The sequence below is a fragment of the Corvus hawaiiensis genome, chromosome 15, assembly GCF_020740725.1.
Source record: "Corvus hawaiiensis isolate bCorHaw1 chromosome 15, bCorHaw1.pri.cur, whole genome shotgun sequence".
Taxonomy (NCBI): Eukaryota; Metazoa; Chordata; class Aves; order Passeriformes; family Corvidae; genus Corvus; species Corvus hawaiiensis.
The window spans coordinates 9,334,523-9,349,968 of record NC_063227.1 but is presented as its reverse complement, the minus strand read 5'-3'; the positions used below and the strand labels follow the sequence as shown (position 1 = coordinate 9,349,968).

Here is a 15,446-nt window from a genome sequence, read left to right as displayed (position 1 = left end):
TCACCCCATTAGCATTCACAGACAAACCACAAAAGAGGCAAAGCAACCCCAGGCTAGAGCACAAGGATTTCAAAGGTGACGGCAGCACAGGCCACTGTGAAGGAGAGTAGGCTGCCTCTGGACCACTGCTGGTGACCAAGGACACCTTAGGGTTGGGACAAGCAGCTTTTGAGGCACAGTCCTCTGTGATACCACTCGCTGCGAGCGATCACACCCCTGGGAAGTGCTCAAGGCCATGTTGGGCAGGGCCCTGGTTTAGTGGAAGGTGTACCTGCCCGTGGTAAGTGGGCTGGAAGGAGATGAGTTTTAAGGTCCTTTCTAACCCAAAGTCTTCTATGGTTCCATGATTCCTGCACATGGAGACTGACAGCTTAGTCTTGCTTTTGCAGTAGTGAGTGTGTGGCTGTGTCACCAGTGAAAGAGGTCCAGTGGTGCTGGAGTTGAGTGACACCACAGAGGTCAGCCCCATGTCCCAAAGATGAGGGATGGAAATTACAATTTATACACACAGAGACTTGACAAGTCTGTGTCTTGTGAATAATCTTCTGTATGATATATTGAATGCATTAATTCTTGGAAATAATATCAGTATCTTTATCCATGGATAGAAATTAGGATCTCTGAAGAAATTTTCAGGGACCTGGTGATGGAGGCAGGCAGACAGACAGACATACAGCTGATTCAGTGGGGTACTGATTACATATATTGGTGATTTTGTCTCTGAATTACAAAAAAGAAAACACCTGTATCAACAGAATTCAGAATATGGACCAGCTCCTTTGTCAGTGCTCTGTCCATATGGACCTGCCATCAGTGGCATGTTCCACACACATGCTGGAGTGCATGGCTTCTACCAGCTTGGTAGGTTGTTCAAGGTGTTTACAGAGCCCCTCATTTTTAAAATAAACGCAGTAAATCCTGAAATTGTCAAGAAATGAGAAGGGAGACCAGAAGAACCAGGGATACCCACTTCTATGTATTTGTTGCCTGGATAATAAAAGTGTATTCAGACCTGTCACCCCTCAAATAAGATTGTAATTGCCCAGCTTCCATGCCTCTGGCAGCATTCCAGCTCTTACAACAACCTGTATTACTTAATGAGATGCTGTCTGTTTTTCATACTTTATAAGCTATTTAGTGCTATGGAAGGAAGAAAAGGTAACAGCAGCTTATTTCCTTAATTGAAAAAAACCAATCAAACAGGAACCAATTTCCCAGTGAAAATCTGCTTTTCTAGCAAACAGCCCTGATTTGGATGAAGGTCTTTGGGGCTGAGAGAAGCTTTGTGATGTCTGTGGTGCATGGGGTGGGAAGAGGCTGGTGCTGCCCAGCAGTTTTAGCACCTACTGAAACCCTGCTTATACAAGTCTTTTTCAACCTAAATGATTTTATGATGGCTCTAAACCAGGCTGAGATTTTCTCACGCCTCGGGAGTCCCTGCCTGGTGTGTCCCCACCACAGGGGAAGGCAAGATCACAGTTCACATCTCAGTTTCTGATTTTCTGAGACAGAAGAGTAGGTGACGTCTTTGTAGGCATTAAGATATATCTCTCTGGTTTATCTGAAGTTCTTTGTTTGGTCATAGAGGCTGTTATAGTAGAGATTCCTCCCCTAGGCATGGCATTCACGTCAGCCAAGAAGGCCAATGCCTGTCTTGTGAAGAAAAAAGTAAAATGTAGAGCCAGAAAAATGACGAGATCCAAGTGGGAAGAAGTTGAAGTGCTAAACTGAATGTAAACTGCACAAGAACAGCTTCCTCTCTCTGAAGCCAACTTCTTCCTGTATATACTCCTTCAGTAATGCACAGACTGATCACTGCCAGCTTAGATAAGCAGCCTGTAGAGTATCCTTCCAGAAACAGGCTCCAAAAGGAATGAAGCCATGAAGTGAGGGGAAATTTAAGCAGTCACACTGATTTTCAATGCAGTTTTCCTAAACTGTAGATCCTGTGACAGCTCCAGAATCAGACACAAATGGAACAACCAACCAGTTAGGAGTCACTTGTGCAGCAGAAGAAGCCTATTTCTTTAAGGGGATCTCAGAGGGCCCATATGCAGTTTCACTGTGAGATATAAAGTGCTGGATACATCAAGAAATCCCTGCTTTGTAAGATGAAATTCTAAGGCCATTGGGCTGTACAACACCCAGTCTCTGAAGAGAATACAAAGGTCCTGTTTGAGTGATGGAGAAAGCAATGGATAACCTTGGGTCACAAGGAGAAAAATCTGGAGAAACCAGAACCTTGCAAGTGGGAAAGAAAGAACACGCTGAGACTGCCCTGCCACCAACACCTGCTGCATCAAACTGGCACCTGCAAGGTCTCACCTCTGTGAAAGCACCAGGACTTTGCTCATCTTCATGGACTGGTCTATTCTCCCACGTTTCAAAATGTTTTAGCACTAATGTAGCCTACTTCACACACGGCATAGAAATAACATGGTATAGAAAATCCTGCCAATTCCCATGGATAAGGGCCAGCTTGTTCTTACTTATGCAACTAGGTGGGAACCAATATCTGTGCCTACTTCGCTGTTAAATTTCTATCACTGTGTTTCCATCAAGCAGCCTGAAGGTGGATTTTCAATGCTTCCAGCATGAAAAGTGAGCTGTGATATGGGGCTGGCTGGGGAAGAGCTCTAACACAGCCATGGAGTGAATGCCTCATGCTGTCTGTCTGTCCTGCATGTTCAGCCTCCCTCTGCATGCTGTGCTGAGTGGGAAATCCAACACAAAGGGTCATCACACAGTGGGACAAGCGAGGAAGGGTGAGTGGACTTTTGATGTGAGAGCGCTCAATGTTTCTCTTTCCTGGTATGAAAGCGGGCAGGCCACAAAAGAAGACACCGGAAGAAGACACCAGGAAAAATCTTAAAGTACAAGAGAACTGGTGACCTTTGTGCTCAATTCCTGCTGCCTTCTGCCTGCTTTTAGAGATGGTTGGTTGTGGGAAGCATTTTCAATATGCATGACACACAGCACGGCTGGTGTGCTGCTGTCAGGGCTTTTTTCTTTTAGATGCCTCAGCTCTTGCTAAATATCATTGCAACATGGAAAGCTTGGCTCACCCCAGGACAGCGCTGGTGACTGTACTATTGCATGAAACAAGGAGGACTTGCAGCTCTAAAGGTCTCTCTCATGTGCTCCCCCCTCTCACAGCTTCTGAGTGCCACTAGTGTTTGTTAATAAGCTTAAATGGTTTCAAATGAATTAAAACTCTTCTGCAAGTAATGAGAGCTCCATTACCTACAGAAGCTAATGTGAGCCCTGAGGACATCCTGTGGTCCATCTGCTAGGGCAGACCACAGCGTGTGGCTCTCAGGGGGTGCCACTACCCTCTTGGATTGGACTGAATCTGAAATGTTCCCTGAGTTCATCAGGATTCAGTGCCTTTCTGTAATAAGCAATCTTGCTATTACTATGTTATTGTTTACCCTTTCACAAAGGGATTAGAATGCCCCTATTTTCCTTTATTTCCACAGTAACTTATGTCATCTTTATCTAAGAGAAAGGGAAAAAAATACTCCAAATACACCTTATCTCTGGAAAATGAAACTATGGATAGCATCTCTTCATTTGCGGTCTTTGCATCTCTTCTATCTTGATCAGTGCACACAGCAAACGTAAAAGAAGCTGGTTTGTTATCTGGGTGTTTTTCCTCTGCAGGGAATTGGGTTTTTTTACATTAGAAAACCCAAAATGTATAGAGATTCTTAGAAACTCTATACTGGAATGCAAATTCTCTCATGAGAACTCAGAAGATCTGGAGGTTTATGCAAACCAGGTTAAAATATCGGTCTGGAAATAGGATGTTTTGTGGCATTTTTGGTCATTCCACCTAGCATCAAAGTAAAAGCATTAAAAGAAAATATATATCCCAAAGTATTTACACATAAACCACAAATGTGCAGGACATTAGAGTCTTCAAAGGAGCCAGAACAAAATGCCTGTAAGAGACCACAGAAATACATTGGAGAGTTTCGTATATTCACCTTTTCTAAATGATCTTTTCTGGGTTGGAATCTTAATATCCCATCAATTGAAAGTTGATGGGCTGCCTTGGTGCTGGCAGTACCCATGGTGATGGAGCTCTCTACCTCCTCCTTATTCTGCTCCTCCACTGCACCCTGCCCACTGCATCCCTCAGCAGGTAGGGAAGTGGTAAGGCATGGGGATATGCCATCTGCTGCTGTGTGGCTCTGCCCCAGGCTGACCACAGCGAGTCTCCCCATTCAAGTGTCCCAGTGGCAACACAGGGGATGTTTCTATGTGCTACTGTTCCCAGTACCTTTAACACTGGTGATCTTTATTTCAATTTTTTGAGCAATGGATGAGAAACCTCTATTTCCTCTCCCCATTTTGGTCTGTGTTGCTGAAAGAGAGATTAAGGGAGAAGAGTGGATGATCAGCTACCTAGACATGAGGACAGAAAATTAACTGACAAATGACAACCTATTTGTGAAAATACGTTGCTGCAGCTTGTCATCATAATGAAGATTTTTAAAATATCAAAGCCAAATGTTTGAAGATTCTACTAAAAAGTTAGTCTTTCTGCTGGGATAGCACCAAATATTAATTTCTTCAGCCTCTAAATGCCAGAAAAGAATCTAAACTCTCTAAAGAGAAGCTGTAGCTGGTGCCACTCGCTCCTGCGCCTCATCCACCCTGGCTCTAACCAATACATGGAAAGATCTTTCACTGCCAGTTTGACTTCTGGTGATTTCTCTATCACTGTAAACTGAATGCAGCTTCTCTGATGACTCGTTTAGCCTGGAGCAACAACAGTGTGAGAGAGATCTCACTAAGATACCAAATAGAAATGAAAAGATGTAGAGATAGCGCCGGCACTGCTGGCAGAGAATGACCTTGGGCAAGGAGGAACCGTGGGCTTGGCAGCAGCTCAGAAGCAGCCCTGAAAGCTCTGCCATTCTGATTTGCAATTAGCAACAAAAATACAGACCTTGCCTTTTGGGCTGTAGGCCTGGGAAGAAGTTATCTGATGTGCTCACTGCCCAGTGTCCATAATTACATTTAGTGTATGGAAAGGTCCTAACTATGTATCTTGCATTTTATTTATTTATATATTTTATTATTTTTATATTTATTTATTTATTATGTATCTTGAAGTTTGTGCCAACATTGCTTTTATTTACAGAGCATGGCAGCTGCACTGAGATGTCATTACTCGGGTGACGAGGCCTGAGAGACCCTGCTAGGTACATCAGATTTTGTAAAATCCTTGCAAAGACAGCGTAGCAGTTACTGGGAAAAATGGGATTTCTAATGAACATATTTGCCTTAAAAACAGACACAGTAGAACTTCCTTGTTGTCACAAAGAGCCCCTTGCCCCTCTCTTCCATGACTTGTTACCACTTTCATTGCACAACCTTGGCTAAATCAAAGACACGTTTGAACTCTTTCCTTTAAAGAATGTAAAATCATTTTGTCAACCATCTGAGAAACCAAGTCTCTCACAAATGTTACACGTAATTTAGTTCCCTCAGGGGATTCATGCTTTAAACTAATTGGGGCTTTACTGGCTGAACAAACAGAGAGCAGCATGCCCACTGCTTTGCTTGGGCAAAGAGCAGTTTCCTCGAAGGTGATGTACCTGTAACAGAAGTCTCTTTATTGTTTTTTAGGGACTCACAGGCTCTCAGTCAGAAATCAATGATTTTATTCCTTCTCTAACTGTCTGGTGCCTTGAAAGATGCCTCTGCCTGGCTCATGGATGCCAGCCATCCCCACGGTATATTTATGCATCCATTGATCATAACACAGCCTGCTGTCAGCTTTAGCTTGCCAAGGGAGGGTCTCTGGCTTTCTCTAGGTGTTCTGTGGGGCCTGTGTACAAGCTGTACCTGCCTAAAGGGCTCTGTACACTTTCCACACTGAATCACCTAAGGACAAATTTCAGCAAAAAGGCAGGAAGCATCCGGCCCAGGCCAGAGGTGATGCTGGTGTGTAGGCAGGGAGGCAGGGGCAGGAGCAGCAGGCAGATCCTCCTCTTCTCCCCTTGTTGGCAGCAGAGCCACACTCAGCCACGTGAACCCGCTGCTGGTTGGAAAATTCCAGAGGAAAACCAGCTAATTGCAGCTCAGTGTTTTCTCTTTCCAGGACAGTTTCCAGAGGAATCACACTTATCCTTCAGCCAGACTGACCAGAAGAAGTTTCAAGGTTTTGGAGGAGACCTTTAAGGCATAATGGGACTTATGGCAGACAGAAGGGAAGCATAGAAGTCAACCCTGGGGATTTAAAAGAAATCTGAAGGGCTACCACATGCTCTGGCAAGGTGTGCAACTTGCAAAAAGGAAACTTCTGTAGCCAGTGAGGGCTCTCACCAACATCCAGCCTTATTTGGAGAGGCCACCTGAGAGAATTGCAAAGTTAATACCATTTGGGTTACCTAGGACTACTTTTGCATCCAGTCCTTTCTGCTCAAAAGGCAATGGGTAGGATGCAACCCTGTTTGCACTCTGAGGACCCCATGCTCAGCTGCACACTGGTGCACGTGCACTTCACAGAGGTGGGATCACGGTCAAGGACTATGGGATTGCTCTCTGGATGCAGCAGCTGTAATTCAGTGTGACAGCTTGTCCAGGCACTGCTCCACAACTGCATCCATCTGTCTGTCTGCTCCACAGATGCCAGCAGTGTCACCAGCTTTCTTTGAGCAAGGTCCTGCTCTGACTCTGGGGGGAAGCCACCCTGCAGCACATCAGTTTGCTTTCTCAGGAACTTTGGCAATGCTGAAGCATTATCATCTCTTTGCTTTCATGTAACTGTAATTTGCATAAGTACAGGAGGCAAACCCCACATCTGAAAAAAAAAAGCTTTCGTAGATTTTTAACCATTGTTTCCTGCTGGGGTGTGATATCATAATGTTAAAATTAATCTCTTCTGAGGAGCATTTGTGAATTTCCAGAGTACTAAAGTCACTGAAATATGTGACTCAATTCCACATTTGATTTCTTTAAAATGCTGTCCAAGCTATGGGAAAAAATAGTGGGCACCTGGTATCAGTTTATAATTGGGTTTTTCCATATTAGAATGGGAATTTTGCGAAGACTCAATTAAAAGGAGTGTCCTCCTGTTCTTCTGTCACCCATCAGACTGAGCTGACATGAATGCCAGCATGCTGTCATACATACTCCTCTCTTGTCTGCTGCTCTCTGTGCAAGCAGAGTATTGCGGTGTCCGGGAAATTATCCGCTATACAGAGCACCTGCTTGTAAGTGGCTGTTCAGCACCTTAATTCTGAAAAAATGCATGCTTGTGCAGGAGATGATAGTAAATACTGATTTTTCAATTGCTCTTCTTCCAGGGCAAAAGTCCTGTCAGTTGCCCATGTAGGCAGGCTGCTGTCAGTGTGAGTACATGGCTTTTGAGAATATAATGAGACTAAACAAATCTGTACTTGTACATTGAATGCTGGATTTTAACACTCACTCTTTTTGTTTTCAGTCATGTTCGTGTCTCCCCATCCCTGAAGTAAGTATATTTCTTTTTAAGCTATTGTAGATGTTAAAGAAGGTTGGTATTAACTGAGTTTAAGTTTGTTCACTTTGCTCCTTATGTAATTTTTGCTTTCAGTTATAAGGAAGATTGTAATACACCAATAGCAGCAAATCTGAGCTTGATGAATAGTGGTGGGGAGGGAAGCAGAAGCCCTCCCACTACAGAGCAATCAGAACCAAGCCCAGATTCAGGCCAAAGTCCTCTGTGGGCTTGACTTTCATCTCAAGAGATACAGGCTCTTGCTTTGAAAATCTCTGCAAGACTTTGTTTTATGGCTGGGTGCCTAAATACTAAGTGAACCTGGGCTAGAGATGTCAGGCCTCAGACTTAGCTCTAGCTGTATCCAGCACTATTTCATTGTTTTAAGACTCCTCAGATGTGGTGAAGCCCCAGTATTAGCTGAAACTATGCTTCAATGAGGTAACTTTTACAGTTTGAGGTTTTCTGAGAGATGGGATAGGTGTTTCTTATGGCATACATGAGAATTCAGTGTTTTACAGTCTCCCCAAAATTCTTTTACCAGTTTTCAATAAATGGCAAAATAGGTTGCACTTGACTGTGACATGCTGCCACATTGAGGAATACAAATTTCTTCTTTCTGTGGATAAACACAAAATGCATTTTAGGTTTTTCTAATGTCTGCTTTGTTGAACAGAGTGGCCATGAACTGGCATGCTTTGTGAATGGAACCAAGCACCTGCTGGAAAACAATGAATCTTCCAATTCAGTAATTACAAGGCTTTACCGGACCTTCCAGGCTCTACTGGATAGAAAACTCTGTAAAGTAAGACTTTCTTACTTTTCTACGGATCTTTTTCTATCTGTTACAAAAGAAATGATTTTTTTTTATAATTTAAACATTTGTAGATTAAGTGCTTCATTTATTTCAGATGTGTTGTAAATACTCATATTGTACAGGAGCCAGATAAAACTGCAACATGTGGGAGGCAGTGAAAAGCTTTTTAAGTTGGCAGAGGAAGAAGGGAGATGGGCTCTGCCCCACTGTGCCCTTTCTCTTCTCCATATCCTTTGAACATAGATCTCTGGGACAGGAGCTTTATTTAAAATGCTTTTCTATTCTCCTTTCTCAAAATGTGTTTTGACATGAAACAATAATGATCTAACACTGGGAAATGGATGTGCAGGAGTTGCATGGCTGGAGCCAGGTCCTTCTCCTCTGCAGCTTTAAGCAGCAGTTTCTTCACTGGTTCTTGGCCGTGAAATACTGCTGTGACCTGTAGCATTTTCCAACTTGTGATGATGCTCAGGAAGGCTCATGGGTCCTCCCTCAGGTGCCTTTTCTGAGGCAGTGAAACATCCTTTATCTACTTGCTGAGCAAAGCTCTGGTGTGATTCAATGAGACACAGAAGATGCTGACAATGCAGTGTCTCCAGCTCCTTTAAGCTGCCTTCAAACCTGCAAGGAGGAATAGTTAGGGTGGCCTTGGGACACTGAGCAGACCCCTTGCCCCAGGCTTACCCAGCTCCTTATGGTATCTGCACTGTTTTCTGGGTTGAAAAAGCCTAGTTTAAATGACTTCAGCTATAACTGAATATATGAACTGAATATACAGAATTATATGACAATCCACCTGCCACCTTCTTAGCCACCATGAAAAGCCACTCTTACAATCACTCCTCAAGGAACAATTCTCTAGGAAATGTTTTTGAAATCCTCGTGTAGCTCCAAATAATGTATATTTTCACTGATTCATCTAAATTCTTTATTTTATTACAAAATCTTTGCTAACCCAATCTTTGTTCTTTCTTTCACAGAGAATGGCACATGACGATCAATGCCAGTACAAGACCAAGGGAAATGTGACAGAATTTCTGGAAACAATCCTGAAAACCTATCAAAAAATTAATAAATCCGATGCTTAATGTTTTGGTTTTTTTTAAAGATTTTCAAAACTCCAAAGTCTTTGAAAAGAACAGGGAACAGAAGAGTTATTTATTGTATTTATTGTTCACCTGCAATATAAAAGGTAGAAATAACCATTAATAAACCAAATAAAATTATAATTTACCTGAGTAGGAAAAGTATTTGAGTCTTCATTTTATGTTCTGTACTTGGTGAAAGGTTTGAACATCCTGTTACCATACCAGTAGGTGTCAAAATGCTTTTGCAAAGCTCCAGTCCAACAATTTCACTAATATGAGATGCTCCAGCAAAATTCACACTTTTCCCACTGTATAGCACATGAAATATTTCTGGACTTGAGATGGAAACAAAAAATCTGTGTTTTCTTTCTGCATCACTTATTTTTTGACAATATCTACACACCATGAACAAGTCACTTAGCTTCTTTCTTGCAAGGCTGCAGGTTTTCCTGCCTACAGCCACTTTTTTTCTTCTAAATATTCAGTAGTAGACAACTCATGAGCATCTTAACTTACAAAAACAAGACCAAACCCAGCGTTAATTACAAGGTCTTAATGGGGTTGTGCATTTGAAATGTGTTGTGGACAACTGTTTATTTCTCAGGATGTATTTAATGCTGACTTTTTTTCTATACTGCCATGAGCTCAGAAATGCTTCTCTATCACTTCTCCACTCAGCTCAACAGAAGAGTCAAAAATGGAGCTTTGCCGGAAAAAGAAACCAACCCATGTGTATGGGGAGATGCTTATCTCAGCCACCTATTCCAGCCTTACCAGCACCTTACTTAGATCTCTTCACAGTAGGGAAAATCCCAAACAGGTGAGAGGTCAGATTTCATCTCTGTTGTGGCTCAGAGAGGAACAAAAGCATTGTAACATGGCCTTTGAGATGGAATATCTTAAATATCTCCAAGGACTCATATCTTCACCACCTCCAATGGAGTAGGGTGGATTTTTCAGAGTTCAAGAAAAAGACACAAAGCATATAATTTCCTTTCTTTATTTCATTGGCGGGATGGACATGTTTCTGGGATCAAAAGCATGATGGAAATGCTCAACTAAACTGTTGTTCTTAAATTTTCCATTTGTATGGGCTTGGGGAAGACACAGAACTGGGTTATAGAAAATGCATCGGATACAACTATATAAAAGGAATTAAACTTATGTAACATATCAGAAGCATTTTCTCATGTGTTTCTGCCACCTGTTTAAAATGATAAGGAAATAATAAATATTAAAACAGAAAAGACTATTCTCTGGTAACACCTACAAAGATGAAACCAAGAAACAAAAAAACTATTTCAACTTTCTCACATTTTCATATCTTCCTACATTTTCTATACCATTCAGCTCAGACAGCTCTGTCCTAAAAAAACACTTTTTTTTTTGCATTCTAGTGCAAAGAAAAATCCTCCATATCTCTGATGAATCAGCAGAATTCTTATGAGTGCTCCTGGCCCTAAGCAGAAGAATTAACATCCATCTATCTTATTGAATCTATGATGCCAGATCTAAAATTCTAAGTATCATCTCTACAAAATTGATATTCAGTCTTGTTAATATTTTCCAAGTGCAAATCCAAGCTATTTCATTCTTCCCGTAGTGTTTTGCTTAGTGTGTGCAGCTCACCAGCACTGTGTCTAGACATATTATGTAGCAAGAGGAAAGAAGCTGATTCATTTTTATAGATGAGCAAAAAAGACTTCCCAGGTCATAGGACTGCAGACAGCAAGGAAAAATAAAATTCTTTGTCTAATACTTTTTATTCCCAAAATTACTTAATTAAATTTATGAAATATAACAATGGTGAAATTGTGACACAAGCAAAAGATACATAATAATTTCAGCATTGTGCAACATAAGCTGGCAAGCATGGAATATAGTCAGTCAACTTCCAGTCAAGAGACAATAATATGAAACTCTTGCACAGAATTTGAAAAAAACTCCCAACTTATAAACTGCAGAAGATACAGCTGCAAAATCTCTACTATCTGATGCATCAGTTTGCATCTGCGTGACAGAAATGATCATTATGTGCTTAAACCATTGAGTGCAGGATTGCGCAACCTGAAATAGGAGCTCCACTGCCAACTGTCACTGAACCCCTGTGAGCTGATGCAAAGTGTTTGCTTGCACTGGTGACCTCCCCAAGCTCCTGTGAGCTCTAGTCCAGGAATGGGGCACTCCTTCATCCTCAAATATTTTCACCCTCTGCCTCCTCACAGGCATTTTCCAATCTTCTCTGTGGGACTCTTACACCCGCAAGGCTTTGCAAGCCCCAGGGCAGGCTGTGGGAAGGGCTGGATGTCTCTTGGCAGGCCAGAACATCCCTGGGCTGGCCCCTGAGTGGATGTAGGACCCAGCAGATGCTCATGGGCCTCTTCTCTCTGGTGTTTGGCTCTCAATAGGATTGGAAACTGTCAGATGAAACAAAAGGCAACTAATCATTGAGTTACTTAATTACCGGAACAAGTACCTTACTCTGTTATCTCAGTTATCTTTCTTGTGCAGCTCTCTAGCGGGATGTGTCATATCGCGCTCTGATAGAGAGGATGTGGCCTAGGGCAGGGAGGACAGGGGAGGTGAAGAAGGTCAGACATTCCATATGCAAGATAACTTGTCTGCACAGGTCAATTATATTGTGGAATAGATTGACAATTATGAATTGATTATCAACAGTGGCTTTGGGAAAGAGCCCTTCTTCCAGCCATTCAAACCTGTCCAGGAGCCCATGGCAAGGGTGTGTGCTTGTTTGCAAGTATGCACAGTTAAACACCTGCCTTGCTTCTACACATCAGATACTTGGAGACTATTTGCTTTATGATTTCAGAGACAGAAACCCTTGGTAACTGAGGAGGCAGGGTAGGAGTGGCTACTTTCTCCAAACTGGAAAGTAACACCATTATCTGTATACAAAGCACCTCTTTCTTCAGGAATGCCTGTTCAGGAGAGTTCAGTGTTGGACATACACAGACCAGTTCCATATCACGTACCACCACAACTGTAGTATTTTTCTCATTATCATGAAGTAATGCAAAATTGTATGCTATGGGTGACCCAAAGGCACCTGAGAAGCTACTTTGCTCTTCAGCAAAGAGGAATTCTCCCAATCCTGCTACAGCATCCAGCACACAACTCTTTCTTTGAAGGGTTTTGCTGCTGCCAACAGTCAACCAGAAACCCATTCACAAAATCTGCAGTTCCATGTAGAATTTTCTTAGTTCAGGCATCCACGTAAAAGCACAGATATTGTAAAACCTGTAGTGTTGTCTTCAGAAAGCTGGCTAGGCCAGCTTTAAGTGCTGGAGTCTCTGCTAGGACACTTACCAGGGCAGAAGTACAGCAGCAGAGCTAAAGCTCTTGTGCTCCAGTCTGTTATCCCTGATTTTACCTAATTTCATGACCTCCTGCAGGACAAGCGCAAGCCCTAAGCAGTGCCAATGGTGCCAATGACAAATAAATGAAATAAATGAAAACTGGTTTTGAAGATATTTTTGGAGGCACTAGAACTGCCGTAGTGCATCTGGCATATTGTTGTTTTTCCCTTAACTTCTTGCATCCCTGTAAGAACAAGTCTGGTATATGCCATGCTATGGGAAGGAGAGGCACAGGCTGTTCAAATGTTTCCCAGCCATAAATCACACTTGGTATATAAAAGCAGCTCTGCGTATTTGTAAAAGAAAGCTGATCTTATCTGGGTTATCCTCACAACACCCTCCTGAGGCATGTGGACAAGCCTCACTCTTCTAGTTTTACAGAAAAGTAAGGAAATGGCATTTGTTAAGATGGAGAACTCATTTCTTCAAAAATCTCTGCATTTTACAGTTGTCTGAAGACTGGTAGTGCTTGCTTGTAAAGCTCAACACACACCAGGGTTTAACTTTGCCAAGACTCAATAATTTAGCACATAAATTATATCCTACTAATGACATCAGGTGGTGCTGCCAGGATGACTAAAGCCAAAGGAACTACAGTTCCCAGTCCCAGATAAGCCTCTACCTGCCCATAAGTGGTTGCAGCTCCCTTCCCATCTTCTCTATTGGTCTCCCACTTTTGACTCAATCAATTGAAAAATCTCCAAAAGTCAGAACTAAAGATTCTTCAGGACCTCTACATGCATCTCTCATGGAAGCAACCATGGTGATCTATAAATTACAGTATCTTAATGGACATATCCCATAGCACGAGTTGCACATGTTCAAAGAGTAAATCTTTTGTCATCTTTCGTGAACTTCTGTAAATGATCCTGAATTTTCACACCACTGTTACAAGCTACAAAATAAATGCTGTCTTTTTCCTATTGGGATACAGAGTGGGTTAAAGCTCAGGCAACAAGGGAGTGAAAGAGCTGGAACCTGAAGGCAAAAAGCTTCAGTAACACGATGCCATGGTTGCATAAATTTTATATGTTTTTGTGAATCACATACAAAAAATCAAAGATGCTTATTACAAATGAGCAATGTGTCTGAATTGCTTTTGCTATCTTAAATCCAGTAGTGAAGTAACATATGATACAATCCTAAGCTTGTATCAGGTTATAATCTAGAAAAAATATCAATAAGTATGAAACTGCTTCAAAGATAATTTTCTGTGTATAAAACCAGTGATATTTCTTTTTACTCATGTCAGAAACAGCATCATCAAGAGACTTCACAAGAAAACAGATGCCCTTGATTTTTTCATTGTGTTCATATTGCTAATTTTTACTTTGATAACTTTCAGACTAAACAAATATTTCCCAATAAGTCAACAAAAAGCCCAGGAGTGAGGGGAGTTCCCCCTGACTCCCCATAAACTGGAATTGTAAAAGATCAAAAGAAGAGGGAAATCATGACTTAAGAGATGAAGATAATGATCAGCCTAGTTCTGACTTTGCAAGCCGCTTGTGGGAGAGAAGAGACATATTCTGTCTGGCATTGACTTCAGGCAGGATATAAATCAGCCATTGAAACATAAGATTGTTCCACAGTGGCACAAAGTTTCTCACTCTCATTTTGCCATACTTCCATATGCCTGACATCATGCAATTAAGTAGAATGGAATAGAAAGGAAAGCACGAAGACCGAAGATCCCTATGACCACAAGGGATTTTCAGCAGTATAGTGCACTTAGAAATAGAGGCTGTGGCATTCAAAGAGAAGGAAAAGTGCAAACGTGCATTTAATTGTTATCACCTACTCAGAAGCAAGCCCCCTAAAGACCACACATCTCACAAGGGTTTAAGAGAACAGGAGTTTAGGGCCCAATGAATCCTTCACTGATGGCTAACTGAGGCAGCAAAAGTTGTACAACAGTTTTGAGGAACAGGGAAGAGAAATTTAAGAGTTTCAAAGTACAGTCTCCGGGCTCCTCGCATGCTCCTCTATACACTGAGGGCAAGATGTGCATGAAAATTTAATTCAGCTTTCACTATTCCAGTAATCCCCTTACTGATCTTCGTGGAATCAAGAAAAGGTCTGAGTATAGCACATATTCGGCATATTTCAACATAATGCCCTCATTAACACAGAGCACAGGGAAGAGAAAAAGAAAGGAGTGGCAAGAATCAGAGAACCATAGAACTATTTGGGTTGGTAGGGACCTAGAGCTCATCTCGTTCCAATCCCCTGTCATGGGTAGGGACACCTTCCATGAGTCCAAGTTGCTCAGGTCCCTGTCCAACCTGGCCCTGAACACCTCCAGGGATGAACCAAACAGACTTCTTGGGTTAAGTGGGAGCTGCCATTCAATGCTTCTGTTGGAAGTGTTCTTGCCACTCTGCCCCTGCTTAGCTGTGTCAAACACTGGGACAGACTGGAAGGTCAGAACATTCCAATGACAGCTGAAAACTCTGTTCTTTGCTAATTACCTCCTACAGATGTCCAGTAGGTAGAAAAAGCTTGGGCCCTGGAACAAACTGATTATGGGGATCCAGAGATTCCCAGACTCTGAGAATTCCCCTTCCATGAAGGGAAACCATAAGGGAAGTGGAGCAGCATGGGTGAAACAGAAGCAAGAGGCGCAGGAATGCTCTGCTGCCAACCCCATGACAGCCGACAACAAGGCA

General features: G+C 42.2%; 1 protein-coding gene across 1 annotated transcript; it reads left to right on the top strand.

Annotated features, from left to right (window-relative positions):
• The first annotated feature begins 6,074 nt into the window (after window positions 1–6,074).
• Window positions 6,075–9,446, top strand: IL9 (interleukin 9). Its single transcript, XM_048320292.1, has 5 exons — window positions 6,075–7,229; window positions 7,323–7,367; window positions 7,463–7,489; window positions 8,172–8,300; window positions 9,293–9,446. Exons 1-5 carry the CDS (start codon window positions 7,122–7,124, stop codon window positions 9,398–9,400), a joined length of 417 nt encoding a protein of 138 aa, XP_048176249.1. The 5' UTR covers window positions 6,075–7,121; the 3' UTR covers window positions 9,401–9,446.
• Window positions 9,447–15,446: the final 6,000 nt, after the last annotated feature.